The 15,392-nt window shown below is 42.4% G+C and overlaps 2 protein-coding genes across 3 annotated transcripts; one reads left to right on the top strand and one right to left on the bottom strand.

Annotated features, from left to right (window-relative positions):
- The first annotated feature begins 344 nt into the window (after positions 1–344).
- On the top strand, positions 345–5,589 carry LOC114441047 (carnitine O-acetyltransferase). Its single transcript, XM_028413797.1, has 14 exons — positions 345–531; positions 1,676–1,945; positions 2,119–2,237; positions 2,738–2,791; positions 2,889–3,054; positions 3,196–3,370; positions 3,459–3,637; positions 3,727–3,827; positions 3,911–4,033; positions 4,134–4,256; positions 4,348–4,483; positions 4,559–4,621; positions 4,695–4,832; positions 4,947–5,589. Exons 1-14 carry the CDS (start codon positions 505–507, stop codon positions 5,160–5,162), a joined length of 1,890 nt encoding a protein of 629 aa, XP_028269598.1. The 5' UTR covers positions 345–504; the 3' UTR covers positions 5,163–5,589.
- adamts13 (ADAM metallopeptidase with thrombospondin type 1 motif, 13) lies at positions 5,362–14,044 on the bottom strand. Of its 2 annotated transcripts, XM_028413796.1 has the most exons (29): positions 13,881–14,044; positions 13,535–13,592; positions 13,319–13,452; positions 12,717–12,800; positions 12,417–12,541; positions 12,196–12,342; positions 11,662–11,796; positions 11,284–11,434; positions 11,074–11,178; positions 10,848–10,999; positions 10,690–10,753; positions 10,389–10,515; positions 10,170–10,318; positions 9,966–10,086; positions 9,781–9,861; positions 9,516–9,697; positions 9,260–9,407; positions 8,959–9,088; positions 8,687–8,866; positions 8,407–8,605; positions 8,229–8,331; positions 8,008–8,137; positions 7,672–7,848; positions 7,388–7,592; positions 6,948–7,284; positions 6,724–6,867; positions 6,454–6,633; positions 5,905–6,080; positions 5,362–5,802 (listed from the first exon to the last, which is right to left on the bottom strand). In XM_028413796.1, the coding sequence occupies exons 1-29, from the start codon at positions 13,953–13,955 to the stop codon at positions 5,647–5,649; spliced, it is 4,155 nt and encodes a 1,384-aa protein (XP_028269597.1). In that variant the 5' UTR covers positions 13,956–14,044; the 3' UTR covers positions 5,362–5,646. The 2 variants fall into 2 exon arrangements, 1 of the variants encoding a protein (XP_028269597.1); XR_003671238.1 differs by lacking the exons at positions 5,362–5,802; positions 5,905–6,080 and having other exon boundaries at positions 6,493–6,633; positions 7,093–7,284.
- Between the last annotated feature and the right edge of the window lie 1,348 nt (positions 14,045–15,392).

The raw sequence follows: 15,392 nt of genomic DNA, 5'->3' as shown, positions 1-15,392 counted from the left end.
AAACACGGATGTATTGGCTTTAAATTACATCCTGAACACATGATTCATTTCTGTCATCATTTTTTATTGAGTGTGCACAAAAGAGCTTAAAAATATGGACTGTAGCTAATGGGACTATTGGTTTGTGTTCTTTTGATTTGCTGTTAATATCCTTAATTATCTTTATTTAGTACTACTACTAATAATACTAATAATAATCATCATCATCATCATCATAGATGATTATACCACGGTTTATTACAGCAAATTAAAAATGGATAGAACATGCTGAAGCTTTTGTGTTGAAGGACTCGGTGGAAGACTTTGCACCGTGGTTGCATCTGCACCGAACTCCTCTCAGACACTCAGGAGTTGAAGAGTCGTCGCTGTGTTTGCGCGCTGGGGCCGAGGGGGGGCGGACGGCTGAGAATAGACCGTGTTCTTGTCCTTGAGACATGCCTGCCCGAGGGGTTCCCATCTTCACTACCGGGACAGTCAAAGACTTTAGCGTGCCAGTCTGACAGGATGCTGGCTGTTTTTGTCAGAGCCGCGGTAAGTGTCGTTGAAGTTACGGGTAAATAAAGTGCGTAGTTAGTCCGGCTGTGGTTCCATAGCATCAGGGCTGAAGGGGGTGGGGCCCGTCCGGGACCGCAGCAATGTGACAGTTCTGGGCTTAAATGTAGAATGTTTCGAGCGAATGTTTCGCTAACACGTGAAATGTGCGTTATTTGTGATGAGCAAATCTGAACATTTCATTACATTTGGGCAATGTGACATTGTGCATGATGTTAGCTTAATGTAGCCGACAGCAACTTAACGTTAGCTTGTTGCGCTAAAAGGACAGCGGAAGCACTTCAGTCGGTCAGTATAGGCTCAGCTTATATACAATCTACCCACAGGATAAATTGTTGTATTATATTTTCCTTGATGGGATATGTTGATATTGTGTTTATAATATAAACACAACAGCGCAGCAACACACGGTGGCCATAACGGTTTTATTTTGATAATACCACCGGAAGTTCTTTACTGCATTCTTACTTAGCTTTACACAGCCAAATATTCATTATATGATTTTTTACCAGCTACTTGTCATTTATACAGTAAACATCACAGGACCTCTCTGTGAATTTATTTTAAGTCATTTCATCCCTTAACTACCTAATAATAACAATAAGTGCAGTGAACATGGTGGCACATACAGACCTCATGTTTTCATGTCTGTTTGTTTTAGCTGCCATCCCAAAGGTTCGACTGTGTCAACCTTCTATTTATAAGCTGGCAGAGCCCACAGCAGAGTGGCCAAACAAATACTATGACTGCTTCATTCAGCTGTGTTGGTGTCAGCTTCCCCACACCAACTCATCTTAAAGTAAAAAGTGACACCTTGGTAATTGATTGAATTCACAGTCCACAATCTGATTCTGATTTAAACCCATTTGCACAGGCTACAATTACATGATTTAAGGCTACAATTACACACAATTATAACAGCACAACTGAGATTTGTGAGTCCATATATATCTGTGGGTCAATTAGTCTTATCATTTAACTAGTAGATGTTCAAAAAGTATGAGTATATATATATATATATATATATATATATATATATGTATATATATATACTATCCGCCATTTGTCTTTTGACATATTTCTGCTGCAACATGTTTTTGCTAAATATCTTTATGTCCTGTAGCTGCATCCAGGCAGGATGAAGCCCAGTCGCCTGGTCAGGCCGGTGACAAAGATCCCAGAGAGGTCCCTGGTGCACCAGGAAAGTTTACCTAAGCTGCCTGTGCCACCTTTGAAGCAGACGTGTGAGCGTTACCTAGCCGCTTTGGAGCCCATTGTTAGCAAAGAAGAGCTTGATCACACCCAGCAACTGGTACAGGAGTTCCTCAAGGGGGGTGTGGGAGAAAGGGTTCAGAAAGGACTGGAACGACGTGCCCGCAAGACAGACAACTGGGTAGATGCTTGTTTTTATTGTACTTTCATTTACTAGATTTCACATTCTAAGAGTGAAATGTTAAAAAAAAGTGTTAGTGAAAGAGTTTTGATTATATACACTAAGATCTGAATTAGTGCTCAATGCAGGGAGGTGTCCGGTATGGAAAGCCTCTCATTCCTGTTTTTATGCAGCTTTCAGAATGGTGGATGCAGACAGCCTATCTAGACTGCCGTATGCCAGTGCCAGTCTACACCAGCCCTGGGGTTGTCTTGCCTCGAATGCACTTTCAAGATCGTCAAGGACAAATACGGTGAGAATCCAGGATTCACAGTTTTCAGATGATTTCCTTTCTCAAACAAGTCTATATTATCACACTAAAAGTCAGAGGTCAGTATATGGCCTGAGTTCAATTAAGAACTACACACAATGAATTGTCTGATTGTAAGTGCAGTCATAAAGCTGTTTCAAGAAGTGATTTACTTTATGTTTGAAGTACAGTATAAACAAGCTCATATGAAGTTGGAGTTTCCAGCTGACCTTTGCACAGTCTTCCCTCCCATGCTGGCTATTTAAAGCCTTTTGGCTGCTCACACCATTGCTCAGCTGTTTTTGACTACTGTGACCCATTTGATATGCAGTGAACATGCTGGCCCTGTAAAGATACAATATGTAATAACGAGAATACTAACTATTATATGTATAGTGACATTTACTGGTGAATGCCCCGATTCCTGATATTTGGTTTGCACTATTAGTATGAAGTGTGAACATAACCATGGCATTTATGTCAGTACCACCGTGATCTTGCAGGTTTGCTGCCAAACTAATTGCAGGGGTTTTGGACTTCAAAAGAATGATTGACACGTGAGTGAAACCTTGTACTGCTGAGATCGAAAGCTCATTATCATCATACCTGGCATAACTCACATGAACATGAATAATATGTGGCACTCTGTTGCAGCGAGACCCTGCCTGTAGAGTATTTGAGTGGAAAGCCACTGTGCATGGACCAGTATTACCAAATCTTGTCCTCCTGCCGTATTCCTGGACCAAAGAGAGATACTGTTGTTAACCACGCCATGGGGAAAACACCTCCCACTCACATCACTGTGGTCCACAACTTCCAGGTACTCTAGATGGCACTGCTGTTGTGCTTCTCAGTGGTTCAGCCAGTTATTTCAATAGCAGCCAATGTTACTGTGTGATTATACATGGTAAGGAAGAAACACTGTAACTGTGGCTATATTAACCAAGCCTCTCTTCCCCAGTTCTTTGTCTTAGATGTGTACAACAGCGATGGCACTTCACTAACAGTAGATCAGATTTACATGCAGTTGGAGAAGATCTGGAACTCATCTTTGCAGACTAACAAGGAACCAATTGGCATCCTTACATCACAGCACCGCAACACCTGGGGAAAAGCCTATAACAACCTGATTAAGGGTGAGGAGAGTAATGGACAGAATGCCACTACCAGCTGAATGTATTGTCTGCTTAAGAGAAAAAGGTGATCCTTTGTGTTTCTCCTCAGATAAGATCAATAAGGAATCAGTCCGTGCCATTCAGAAAAGCATCTTCACAGTGTGTTTGGATGCGCCAATTCCACGGGTGTCAGATGAAATGTATCTGAGCCGTGGGGCCGCCCAGATTCTACACGGAGGAGGAGCTCGCTGGAACAGTGGAAATCGCTGGTTTGATAAGACACTACAGGTCAGTTTGGGAGAAATGACTCAAACTTTAATAATAAACAAGACCCTGGAAAAAGCTGAGACTTGAATGTATTTGCAAATCATCCTCAGTTCATTGTTGGTGAAGACGGTACATGTGGGCTGGTGTATGAACATGCACCTGCTGAGGGTCCACCCATTGTGTTTCTCATCGATTACGTTGTTAAATACATGTAAGTTTCTTTCTGCTCCTAGATGAGTGTTACTGTTATTAAACAAACTTAAACTGACTCGGTTTGTAATATTTTCTCAACAGGCAAAAACAGACTGAAATTGTCCGCTCTCCCATGGTGCCACTCTCCATGCCTCAGAAACTGCGTTTTAACATTACACCTGACATCAAGAGAGACATTGAGAAAGCCAAACAAAATATGAACATGTATGTAAGGAGCAGTTAAGATTATTCTTATTTATATATATATTGTTTTTGTCATTTTTGTTAGGGTTAGTTTAACTCCCTGTTTTCTTTGCTTTGTCAGAATGGTACATGATTTAGATGTGAAGGTGCTTATGTTTTTTCATTTTGGAAAAAATGTGCCAAAGCAACATAAGCTGAGTCCAGATGCCTTTGTGCAGATGGCTCTTCAACTTGCATACTTCAGGTAAGAAGCCGCTCTTGTAGTGAGAAATGATGTCGGACATAAACATTCTGCTCCTTTATACCATACTGTGTGTGCTGTTTTTGAATTCTAGGATGTATGATACCTGCTGCTCTACCTATGAGAGTGCATCTTTGAGAATGTTTAAATATGGACGAACAGATGCTATCCGTTCCACCACTGTGGACTCATTACGGTTTGCCCAGGCAATGCAAGACCCAGCTAAACAGGTACTGATTAAATCACTGCATTTCCAAAATGACTGCTTCGTACATGTCTGACTGAGTAGATAATGTTCCCACCAGGGCTCAGAGAGGCTGGCACTGCTGCAGAAGGCTGTCCAGAAACACAAGGAGAACACATACGATGTGAGAGATGAACATTAATTCATAAAAAAATATTTTGTGAACCAGTTGTATATATTTACCTGTAATTTCTTAGGCAATTCACGGACAGGCCATAGACAGACACCTCCTTGGCCTGAAAAGACAGAGCATAGAAGACCTGACCTCAATGCCTGAGATATTCATGGACACCTCATATGCAGTAGCTCATCACTATTGCCTTTCCACTAGCCAGGTACATCCATTTACAAGAAATCTAACAGCCTATTATTGCTGTGCAAATACTTATTTGTTGTCATATTTGTTTACTTGTGTATTTGCCCTCATCTCTCCCATCTCTGTGCACCAGGTTGGCTCCAAGACAGACTGTGTGATGTGCTTTGGTCCAATGGTGCCAGATGGATATGGAGTGTGTTACAATCCCATGGATGAGCACATCAACATCGCCATCACAGCCTTCAACAGCTGTGAGGAGACAAACGCTGCCAAGTTTGCCCAGGCTGTTGAGGAGGCACTGTTGGACATGAGAGCTCTCCTGGATGACACTGCTACAGTCAAACAGTGATCCCACACTGAAGCCCTGGCATGGTGTTGGTTTCCCACTGGGCTGTAGGGAGATGGAACTGAAGCAGCGCAGGTGTGGTTGGCAGAAAGCCACACTGGAATAGACACACGGTGTAATGAGTGTGTTGGAGCTAAGGCTAAACCTGAGGAATGTGTTACTTTTAATGCACCATTTTTGAGATAAGAAGCAATCCCTTTCATGGAATTTCTATATTTTATTATGTTTTATGTTTTGTGTGTGTGTACATACATATATATTTATATATGTACAAAAAAGAACAGTGAACTTACTTGACTTGAAAAATTGAGAACTTGAGTGCTTTGGATTGAATATTCATTTTTCAGGTCAAAATAATTTGCTCACAGCTGTGACAATCAAAAAATGGATCTTGGGGCAGAATTAAACTTAACTGTTTTCAAAAACTTAAGTAAGGATTTACAAAGTTAACAATGAATCCTAGTGGAATCTTATTTGAATTGTAATCTCAATGACGCACAAAGGAATATTCAGCTCTGAAGCTTCCTTTAGAATGCAGGTAGTCTCCATGAAATTCAATCTCAGCCATATTTCCAGAGGAGCGCCACAGAAACAGCTGCTGTCCTTTAAACACATTTGTCTTTAAGATGTCCATGTCCCGGATCTGAAGAAGAAACACGAGAATGTGGCAGTAGCTGTTGCATTTTTTTTGCCTATTAGGTATGCAGTACATGAGACAAATGTGTATTGAAAAATAGGTTCTCACCATAATGTATGTGGACTGTGAGTTTGTTGTGTTGAATACAAATCCTATGTGTAGTGCTTGGATTTGGATCTTCACTGAGGGAGGGGCGTTGATGAGCACCCGGCAAGTGTGGTTGGAGTTGGACGTCACAGGATTCTCAAAGACACCACTAGGAGAAAACAGCTGAATGTCGCAATCTGTGGAGAGGTATGTTTAATCTCTGATAAACAAAATATAACCTGTGCAGTCAAATCCAATTAAATTTAGCAGTTTAAAACGAGAATTACAGCTCGCCTCTTTCTTGTGGATGGTAGTAAAATATAAAACATGATCTAACATCACGGCAACAACAACATTACAGCTCTATAACTAAAGCTGTCCAAAAATATCAACATGAGATTGTCGGCATTACTACAGGTCTAGTAGGTCTAGAGTGGGATTGCAATAAATGCCATGCCGCCATGCATTCTTGTGGTCTATCATAAACCCTTATGCTACAACAGGCTCCAACATTGTGCTCAATTCACTTGTAACTGAAGTTATTCAATTGCAAGTGAAACATCTGCTCACCCTGATGGTGGCTCCTCTTCATGTTCTTCTGAGAACTGTAGGTAAACACAACCCCATTCCCAGGAGTGAGCAGATTTTGCCGCACCAGCAGGACGTTGGTTCTGCTGGTCAGTTCACTTCCTGCTACCTGTGCACACTTTCTCACAAATGCCAGTCTGTCAAAGAATGCCACATACTCCTCTGTATGAACACACACGTAGTTAGACATTTATTTTCTGTGACAGACATTGGAAAGGAGACAGCATCACTTTTTCATGAAATAAAACCTACTTTTCATGCAGTTTAAGGAGCTAGACACCACTCTGATGTGAATGACTTCATCTAATGGTCGACCTATGGATACCGTGCAGCGGTTGGTAACTTCTTTCAGATCCACGCTACCTGATTCCTCCAGGAGTAGCTGGCCACATAGACCTGGAAAAGAACCTGCATTGTTAAAACCAAGTCTTGCTTCTACTGCTGTTGAGCTCTTACAGGTTTTTGTCTGTACTGACTGGGTTTAGGTGTTGGAGTGGTGGTTGTGGTGGTCTGTGGGATGGTAAAGGCCTCTGTTGGACCTGGAGAAAGCTGGCCAATGTGGTGCTGTGGTGTATCTTTATGGCTCAGAGTAGAAGATAGAGTTGTGTCTGTGAGGTTAACCTTCTTGACAGTTGTGGTGCCAGAGGACACATCTGATGTGGATGGCACTTCACAGCTGCCTATGTAGCAGCCCTGGATCGTGATGGGCTTGGGTATGTGCATACAAAACAGGGGGCTTATGGGCTCAGGTTTGGAGGGGCCCATGCAGGACACGGCTCTGGACTGGATCCCATATCCACAGGATACTGAACACTGCAGAGTTAATACATAAGCAGACATTAATGTGAGGTTTGTCTGTATGTGCATTGTAATGTTACGTGTTTAAATCTATTCCAGTCTGTCCTGTGAAATGTACCTGACTCCACGGCTTCACCTCCCACCTGAAGGTGCAGACTTGCACCAGACAGGGCACTGTGGTGGCTGGTTTAACCACTGTTTGGCAGTTTTCCTCTGGCACTATGCTCTCCCTGCCTTGAACAAATTGGACGCAAGACACCATCCTTTGAGCGACACCCATGTCACAGGAAACGGAGCAGGGCTGTGTCCTGAGCACTTTCCACCTGGACAAGATGATGGTGGCAGTAAGATGGTTGAGCCAAACATTGATTTCAGATGTGTTTATTGTGAGTGTGCATTTACCTTGCTGGGCAGCTGTGGGTGTTGCATGAAACCACTGATGTGGGTTTGGTAAAGTCACTGCACTCTGAATCCTCCACAACCTCCTCCTCTCCTTCTGCTTCTCGAGCACAGTACAGCACCCTGTTGGCCACCCCTCCTCCACATGTTACACTGCAGACACCTTGCTTAGATTGCCACCTGGTGGTATGAAAATACAGTACTGTTTTTACTCCTAATGTCAAACCACATAACCTTAATTTCTAAATTGATTTATACATGCAACAAAGACATTGTACAGACACTGTATTATACCATAGAAAAATATTGTATCTATGCATCTTAGGTGTGGTGTCTTACACAGGAGGGCAAGGAGAAGTGCTGCATGTCTCAGACTGAGGATAGGGTTTGGTAAAAGCATCACAGTGAAAGTCAGGCACACCCATTCTAGTCTGGTGATCCACACAGGAAAACCACACCTGCAGGGTTCCTACAGTACATAAACATTTGAGTCGATAAATCTGAGGAGGACGTGTGTTTTGTGTATTTTTTGCTTTTTTCTGAGGAAAGAATGTCTTTACCATTGCCGCACGTCTTGGAGCACTGGCTCATAACAGGGCTCCACACATACACAGAAGCCTGTCTAGAACGTGGTAGCAAACCAGAACCTAGGATGGGCTGATCCTGGTCAAGAAAAATTATGTTTAGACATGTTTTATGATTTAAAATGACAGAGAACTTCGTTATTCTCTATCCTACCTCTCCTTTAGATTCCCACCCAATTGGACAGACATCTACCACACATGGCACAGAATCTTGTGGTTTGATCTGTTTTGAACATAAGCTTTCATTTACTTTAACATCCTGACGGTCCTCTGACCGAACACACCACACAACGCGCTTTGCTTCTCCTGGCCCACACACTGCTGAACAGTCCCCTGGCTCTGACACATGCCATCTGTGAACACGCGTAAATGGGGTTTCACATAAAAACTCAGCAGAACAGGCAGCACCTAATATAAGTAGCACTTCAACATACCTGGCAGGACAATGTTGCAGGTTACATTTTTCAGCAGCATGTGGAGCTGTTTCAGAGGGGCATTCAGAATCTGGAACCTGTACTACAGTAGACATGTGTTTCTGAACACATTTTACAGGACGAACCCTCTCTCCCCCACCACAGGAGGCACTGCACGAGCCAAACTTTCCCACATCCCACCTGTAAAATTGTAAATTATTCATGCATGCTCATTTTTAGCAGAGGTGTATACATAGTATGTCACTGCAGAGGGAACAGAGCATGAGCCTAACCTGGGGGGACAGGGCGAGAGCTGACAGGTTGTGTGGAGTGGTGCAGTTGGAGAAGGTGTTTCACAGTTGTGTTCCTCCACCCGGTTGTTGGTATCTTTATCCACACAGACATATACTTGCTTCTGTAAACCTAGGAAAGAAGGTGTTGAAAACCAAGCTTTGCAATACTGTAAGTTTTACTTATATATGGGCAAATATTGCTCAGAATCTTCTAACCTGCCATTTTATAGAGCATATTGATGAGTATTCTTTTTTGTGATTTATTTATTTATTTATTTTTTTGGATTGTGACCTTGCTTACCTGATCCACAAGTGACGGAGCAGGGTGTTGTGACAACAGCCCATTTTCCTTTAGGTGTGACGTCACTTTTTCTGACAGGTACATAGAACTGGTAGCTAATGTTTGGATTTGTTTGTTCTCCATATTCTTTTCCATACTTGCGATAGATCTGCAATCAGAAGAATAATGTCAGATGATAATGCTGATTACATATGCTTCTGTGAAAGCTATGCTTTAAAACAATATTCACTGTCAATGTCTCTCTTCTTCTCCTGACCTGCATATTTATCTCCTGCTGCAGGGGCCCGGGCAAAAGCAGCTCCTCCATCTCAGGCAAAAGGTCAGGTGTCAGGTGGAGGCGGTACTCCAGGCGGTTTTCATCCAGCAGGGAAGGATGGGTCATGTTCAGTGCCATGCTGCCCCTTCCAGACACAATGTACTGATCCCCAACTATTACAGCTGTGGACACAAAGACGCCACTCTCACCAGGTCTTGATAACATGGTGGTTTATAGGAATCTTTTGTGCAGCAAGCCCACTCACCCATATGAGTGAAGAGAGGTGCCCTGTTGACAATGTGAACCTGTGTGGCATTCACTGGCAGAGACAGAAATGTAGTATACTCTGAAACAGAAAGCCAGAATTAAGACAGAACCGCACTTAGGGCTATCATTAACGAACTGATATTTTTGTAATTATTAATCCCATAATTATAGACTGTTTGTCACCTCTGGTCTGTCCACCGCTGTAGGAGTCAGATGTTAAACTGCACGATGACCCATCTCCACCACACACCCCACACACATCCATCACCTTCCCAGAGTGCAGCACACCATCACAGCCAAACAGCTGAATGTGGAGACAGAACATGAAGTTTAAAAAGCTGAGAAAGAGTAAGAGTGTATTTCCTCTCTGACACTTGTCATGTCTACCTGGCATTTGCCTCTTAGACAAGCAGCCGTTGTGCCAAAGGGAGGTGAGCTGTCAGGCTCGCAGCGAGTCCCATCAACAAACTGAGAGCCACGGCTGACTATAAAGTTTTCTCCATGTGACTGGCACATATATCTACATTGCTCATCCCCTGGATATGAAGAAAACAATGTCAGCAATATAGATTTTTGTGTTTGCATTAGGGTTTTGTTCAGACTAACCTTTTGTAAAGCCTACAGCAGGCATCCAGGTGTAGAAGAAAGCAGTATGTGGTTGTAGGTAAAGGGGTTGGAGATCGGTTTGGGAACACTGCTCTGCCATGAAGTCCAGCTGGGTGTGCTCACAAGGCTGTCAACAACACAATTGTGGGTGTTTTTTATTTTGTATAAATCAATAATAATAAAAACATTCCTGAACAGACAAAACTGGAATAACTCTGTGCACAACAATCCACTCCACTGAATAAACAATATTGACCTACTGTATGGAGGCCCATTGTAAACATAGCCAGTAAGAACTCACCTGCTGATGACAAAGTTCAGCTTCAATATGTGGACCCTCACAATCATTCCCTCCAAAAGCAGGTCTACAAAATCAGACATGACATTTGATAGAGTTAGGCTGTCAAAAAGATTTCCAGCACTCCATCTGACTGACGCTTGCATCACATTTCTTTGTACCTGGGGTTGTTACACTGCCGCATACGGAGTGTGACTCCCCCACCACATGTCCGTGAGCAGAAAGAAGACTCTGACCAGCTGGACCAGGCGCCATGCACCACAACAGATGAGCTAAGATCGTCTGGGGACACACAACGCCCCTTTAAACACCACTGCAAGAAAGGGTTCCATCTTTTAGTAAATGACTACAGATTACAGGTGAACGACTCACTGAGAGGAGCATCACCTGATTAGGAGCACACTCTGTCCCATCCAGAAGTGGAACCAGGAGGCGCTTACAGGAGCTGTCATCATCAGGATTGATGTGACAGGACAGAACACGGCAGGCTGGCTGATTTGAAAGAACACCAATATTGTAAACATGACTGTAAACACAGTGATATTTCTGATGTAATCTCTACCTGGTGAAATAAAGTTGACATTACAAATGACGTACCAGATCAGGATTGGTGAAGGAACAGGCTCTTGCTGTGCTACCAAAAGCTATGCGACACTGGTCATCAACACCATAGTACAGGCCGGGCTTCCAGTCTTGTAGAGATCCACCCATTGCAGGCAGATCCTCCACACATTCAGCTTTCCCTTCACTGGCAACACCATGACATAACATCCCATCATACAGCAAAGAAACTATGTACACACCCAATTTAAAAGCAAATTGAGCCCCCTATAATGTTAAATGACAATGTTTTGCTGACCTCTGGTGAATGCATAAAGTTATGACTTATAGATGAGATGCCCTTTCAGCAGTACAAGGCCTGTATGATGAATGAGAACATTCTTATGCACAGCTGCTGGGAACAGGTTGGCCCACCTGAAGAATGTGAGAAACTGCTGCCTGCTGCAGGAGGACCAGGTCAGATCCACACTGTTGTAACCTCCATCAGAGGCCATCATAAAGCCACTCCGGCTGCAGGTGTTTCCTACTCCATCATGGTCAATTCCAAAACTGGGTGAAATCAAACATTATATTTATATATAACTAAATGCTTCTGTTCTGTTTACAGCCAGTTAAAATAATGAATTATTGCACACCATTCTTTTGACCCAGCTGAATCAAACTGCGCTCTGTTATTATATTGCTTTTATAATACAGTAATTACTGAATAATCTATTGAAATTCATTTGTTTTTAATTGGAGACCTTATTTATGAAAGAGTTCACATGTTGACCTGACTTGCTGCTGAGTTCTTATTAGAGAAATTAGTTTGAATACAATTGAAAGTGTAACAGTGTGTACTTGAATTATTATTTATTACACATTTTTAGCAAATTAAGGTTTAAAATAGATGTAAGTACTGTGTTTTTACAGTTTCATATTTCACTGTTTATATTCACTCTGTTTTACCTGTGGCCAAGTTCATGAGCGATGGTGATCCCCAGGTCAAAGCCTGTATCCTCTGCGATCACACAGCTCCATTCGCTGGAACAAGCCCCACCTAGCTGCGCTACTCCCCGGACCAGGTTGTTCCCATCAGGCAGCACCAGATCATACCTATTTGTGATTTTAACACAACATTTGTCTATAAAATATAACACATCCTGGCTAGACAGGGTGCTAACATCTACCTTGTAATGTACAACAGGAGATCAGCGTGCAGTGGATCTGTGTCATTGGGGGGGTTGATCCTTCTTCCCCAGTCACACACACTCCTGAGAGAAGAGGTGATGTTGGCAGACATTTCAATCTCTGGCTAGAAGACAAAACACAGTAACAAGTGAAGTAAGGCCCCACTAATAGATCCAGATCTTTTTCTGCAGTTTTAGCATCACTCAGGATGACTAATATCTTTAAATACGTGATTTTTAGATTGCTGTACTGAAATATTATATATATACAATCTAAAGTTATAAGAGGGAGCCACTTACCTCTGGCTCTGACAGGATGATCATGCGAACCAGGTGTACCCTCATATTGGCGCCCAGGGTGATGTCTCTCAGCAGCTCTGAGGCCTGAGTGGAAATAAGTCTGGCTCTTATTTTGTTCAGGGTGCAATGGGACTATAGCATTGCAGTGCACTCTAGAGCTGGTCATGGAAGCATTTCAACATACACTACCATTCAAAAGTTTGAGGTCACTTGGAAAAAAGTCTTTATTTATTATTTTCATTTTTCCAATGAAGATAACATTAAAGTAATCAGACTACAGTCTAGACATTGTCAATGTGGTAAATGACTATTCTAGTGCTGATTTTTAATGGAATATCTACAAAGGTGTACAGAGGCCCTTTTCCAGCAACCACATGGTACAGTGTTAGCTAATCGTGTTAAAAAGGCTAATGATGATTAGAAAACTCCTGTGAAATTATGTTAGCACCACACCTGGTGACCCCAAACATTTGAACGGTATTGTACATTTTTCCATTTGTATCTGTTTGTAGTAGCCACACTGTTTGTCCCATTACTCATTTCCACCAGTTTAAATATGGCTTAGTAAACTACTGTACTTGGAGGTGAGTGCTCAGACTTACAATGTTGAGGTTGGTGAGGATGTATCGCTCTGTGTCCTGCTTGTGAACCTGCTGGACATCAGGCCCTACCACCACCAGCAGCTCCAGATGCGTGATATCAGACATCAGGGCTGACCGACGATCACGCCCACTTACTGTGAGTCAAGACACTCTCTTAAACAAGTACAGTTAGATAGTGTTGTACTGTACATATTGTCCATTATTTGGCATTCATACCTGAGGCACCAGGAGATGAACTGGGACAGGAAACTGTGCCTCTTTGACTGGTGGAGTACTGCAAAAGTTTTTTGGAATCAAACAAAACATTTCTTAATTATTTAGAGATAGCAGCTTTAAGCTTGTGTTGCTAAATATAAATATGCCCAAATAGTGAATCTTTTAAAGCTTTGGTTTGTTGGGGATCTTCATGTAAATCCAGTAAAACAGAGTTATGGCTCTCTGGAGGTTGTGGGATTTTCACAGATGATAAACAGTAGAAGAGTTCAATGTACTTTGCAGAAGTCCTGAGCAGTGAAACCACAAACCGCAGCGGCTCCTGTTCACCCGCAAGCTTTCCACCTACCTCATCCAATGGAGAAGTCATTAAAGCGCTGAAGCCTGGCCACAGCAGCACCAGCAGCAGACTCATAAAAACCATGTTTCCCCTCTTCCTGTGTGTCTACCTGCTCTGCTTTAATACCACAACGATACTCCCACTCAGACAGAGCCTTAGAGCCTGGCCAAGGGTGCATGAGTAACATGTGTTTATGTAAACAGTAGGGACAAAGTTGATGTCCCAACTGTTACACGTCATTTCAAGAGAATAGCCCTCATTGGTTGATGTTTTTAGTATGTACTGTGACTAATTTGGACCTGTCTTGTCAGCTTATACAACTTATACATTCAAAAGAAGCAGTGTCAATTATTTTCAGTCACTTTTATCCTGATCGTTCTGTACTGACATTCAGGCCTTTCACAGCTGCCAAATTAATCAGTTTGCTATTACCATGATAAAGTGTGTGCATTGTTGTTGCATGTCACAGCCATTAGAGGGCAGACGTGTTCCTGCAGACAAACTGGCATAAACTGGGAGGGAACAGAAGGCTCCTCCACAAGAATGTGTCAAAATAACATCCCTTATGTTCATGGCAGACATAAACCAAAGCTAAACAGTAGAACAACAACATCAAAATAATATGTGACAAGCTTATTCCTCTGGGTCATTGTTATGTATTTCACTTTCTCCTGAGCTAGATGCATGACTTTTCTCCATAGATTTAACCATCATAAGTGCATAATAATTTGATAGCAGGAAAGTCATTTTATATCTGTCATTAGATATTCGTTTTATTTACTGCATCCTAAAATTTTGCCCTACTAACAATGTTGGTTTGCTCTGCTGATTCATTTCATCCAAATGTTACAAATACCTAAAAATAAGCAGGAATTCATTTTCACCAAATAGTGTCCGACCCCCCTTCTTCCCTCTCCATCCCCTTCCTTCCTGAGGGGGTAGAGTTTATCTCCATAAAACCAGGATTCAAGCCCCATCTGCCATTATTCTGCTACATATCTGCCTGTTGTCAGTCTGAATTAACAGCTGGTTGTCACAGGCATTACACCAGCATCACTGCGCCGCAGAAACCCCAATGTCATGCTACATTTACAGAGCACAACAGGCTGTGATGAGTGTTGTTGCATCTTCATGCCCATGTCGGTTCACTTAGAGGAGGGCAGGGATTGTATATTTATGATGTCCTAAATTATATATATCTTGCCATATGGGATACTCAAATGGGCACAACAGATGATGCCTCGGGAAAATCTTGTTTGGTTGCAGTTACTGAAGTGGGAGGAAGCAGGTTTGTGGCAGGAACGCTCTTTTTCTTCTGAAAGTTGAATTAATATCTTTAAAAGTGGCATGTTTCACCTGTGGCTCACTGGGTTTTTATGGTGGAACCCTACCTACCCGTCAGTGTTTCATTTTGAAGTGCATAAGTAGAGTGCTTCTGGATGGTACATAAAAGGATTGTCGTTCATCTGCTGCTCTTTGTCATTTGGTCCATCTGTCGCAAGATTCATGTTTGCAACAACT

This window comes from Parambassis ranga, chromosome 9 (genome assembly GCF_900634625.1).
Source record: "Parambassis ranga chromosome 9, fParRan2.1, whole genome shotgun sequence".
Classification (NCBI taxonomy): Eukaryota; Metazoa; Chordata; class Actinopteri; family Ambassidae; genus Parambassis; species Parambassis ranga.
This window is presented reverse-complemented; position numbering and strand designations above follow the sequence as displayed.

Coding starts and splice junctions, on each gene's coding strand:
- adamts13 (XM_028413796.1), bottom strand. CDS start 13,955: ATGGTTTTTATGAGTCTGCTGCTGGTGCTGCTGTGGCCAGGCTTCAGC. Junction 13,453..13,534: donor TTCATCTCCTGGTGCCTCAG/GTATGAATGCCA, acceptor CTTGACTCACAG/TAAGTGGGCGTGATCGTCGG. Junction 11,179..11,283: donor CCTTCACCAATCCTGATCTG/GTACGTCATTTG, acceptor CTTTCAAATCAG/CCAGCCTGCCGTGTTCTGTC.
- LOC114441047 (XM_028413797.1), top strand. CDS start 505: ATGCTGGCTGTTTTTGTCAGAGCCGCG. Junction 1,946..2,118: donor CCCGCAAGACAGACAACTGG/GTAGATGCTTGT, acceptor GTTTTTATGCAG/CTTTCAGAATGGTGGATGCA. Junction 4,833..4,946: donor ATTGCCTTTCCACTAGCCAG/GTACATCCATTT, acceptor TCTGTGCACCAG/GTTGGCTCCAAGACAGACTG.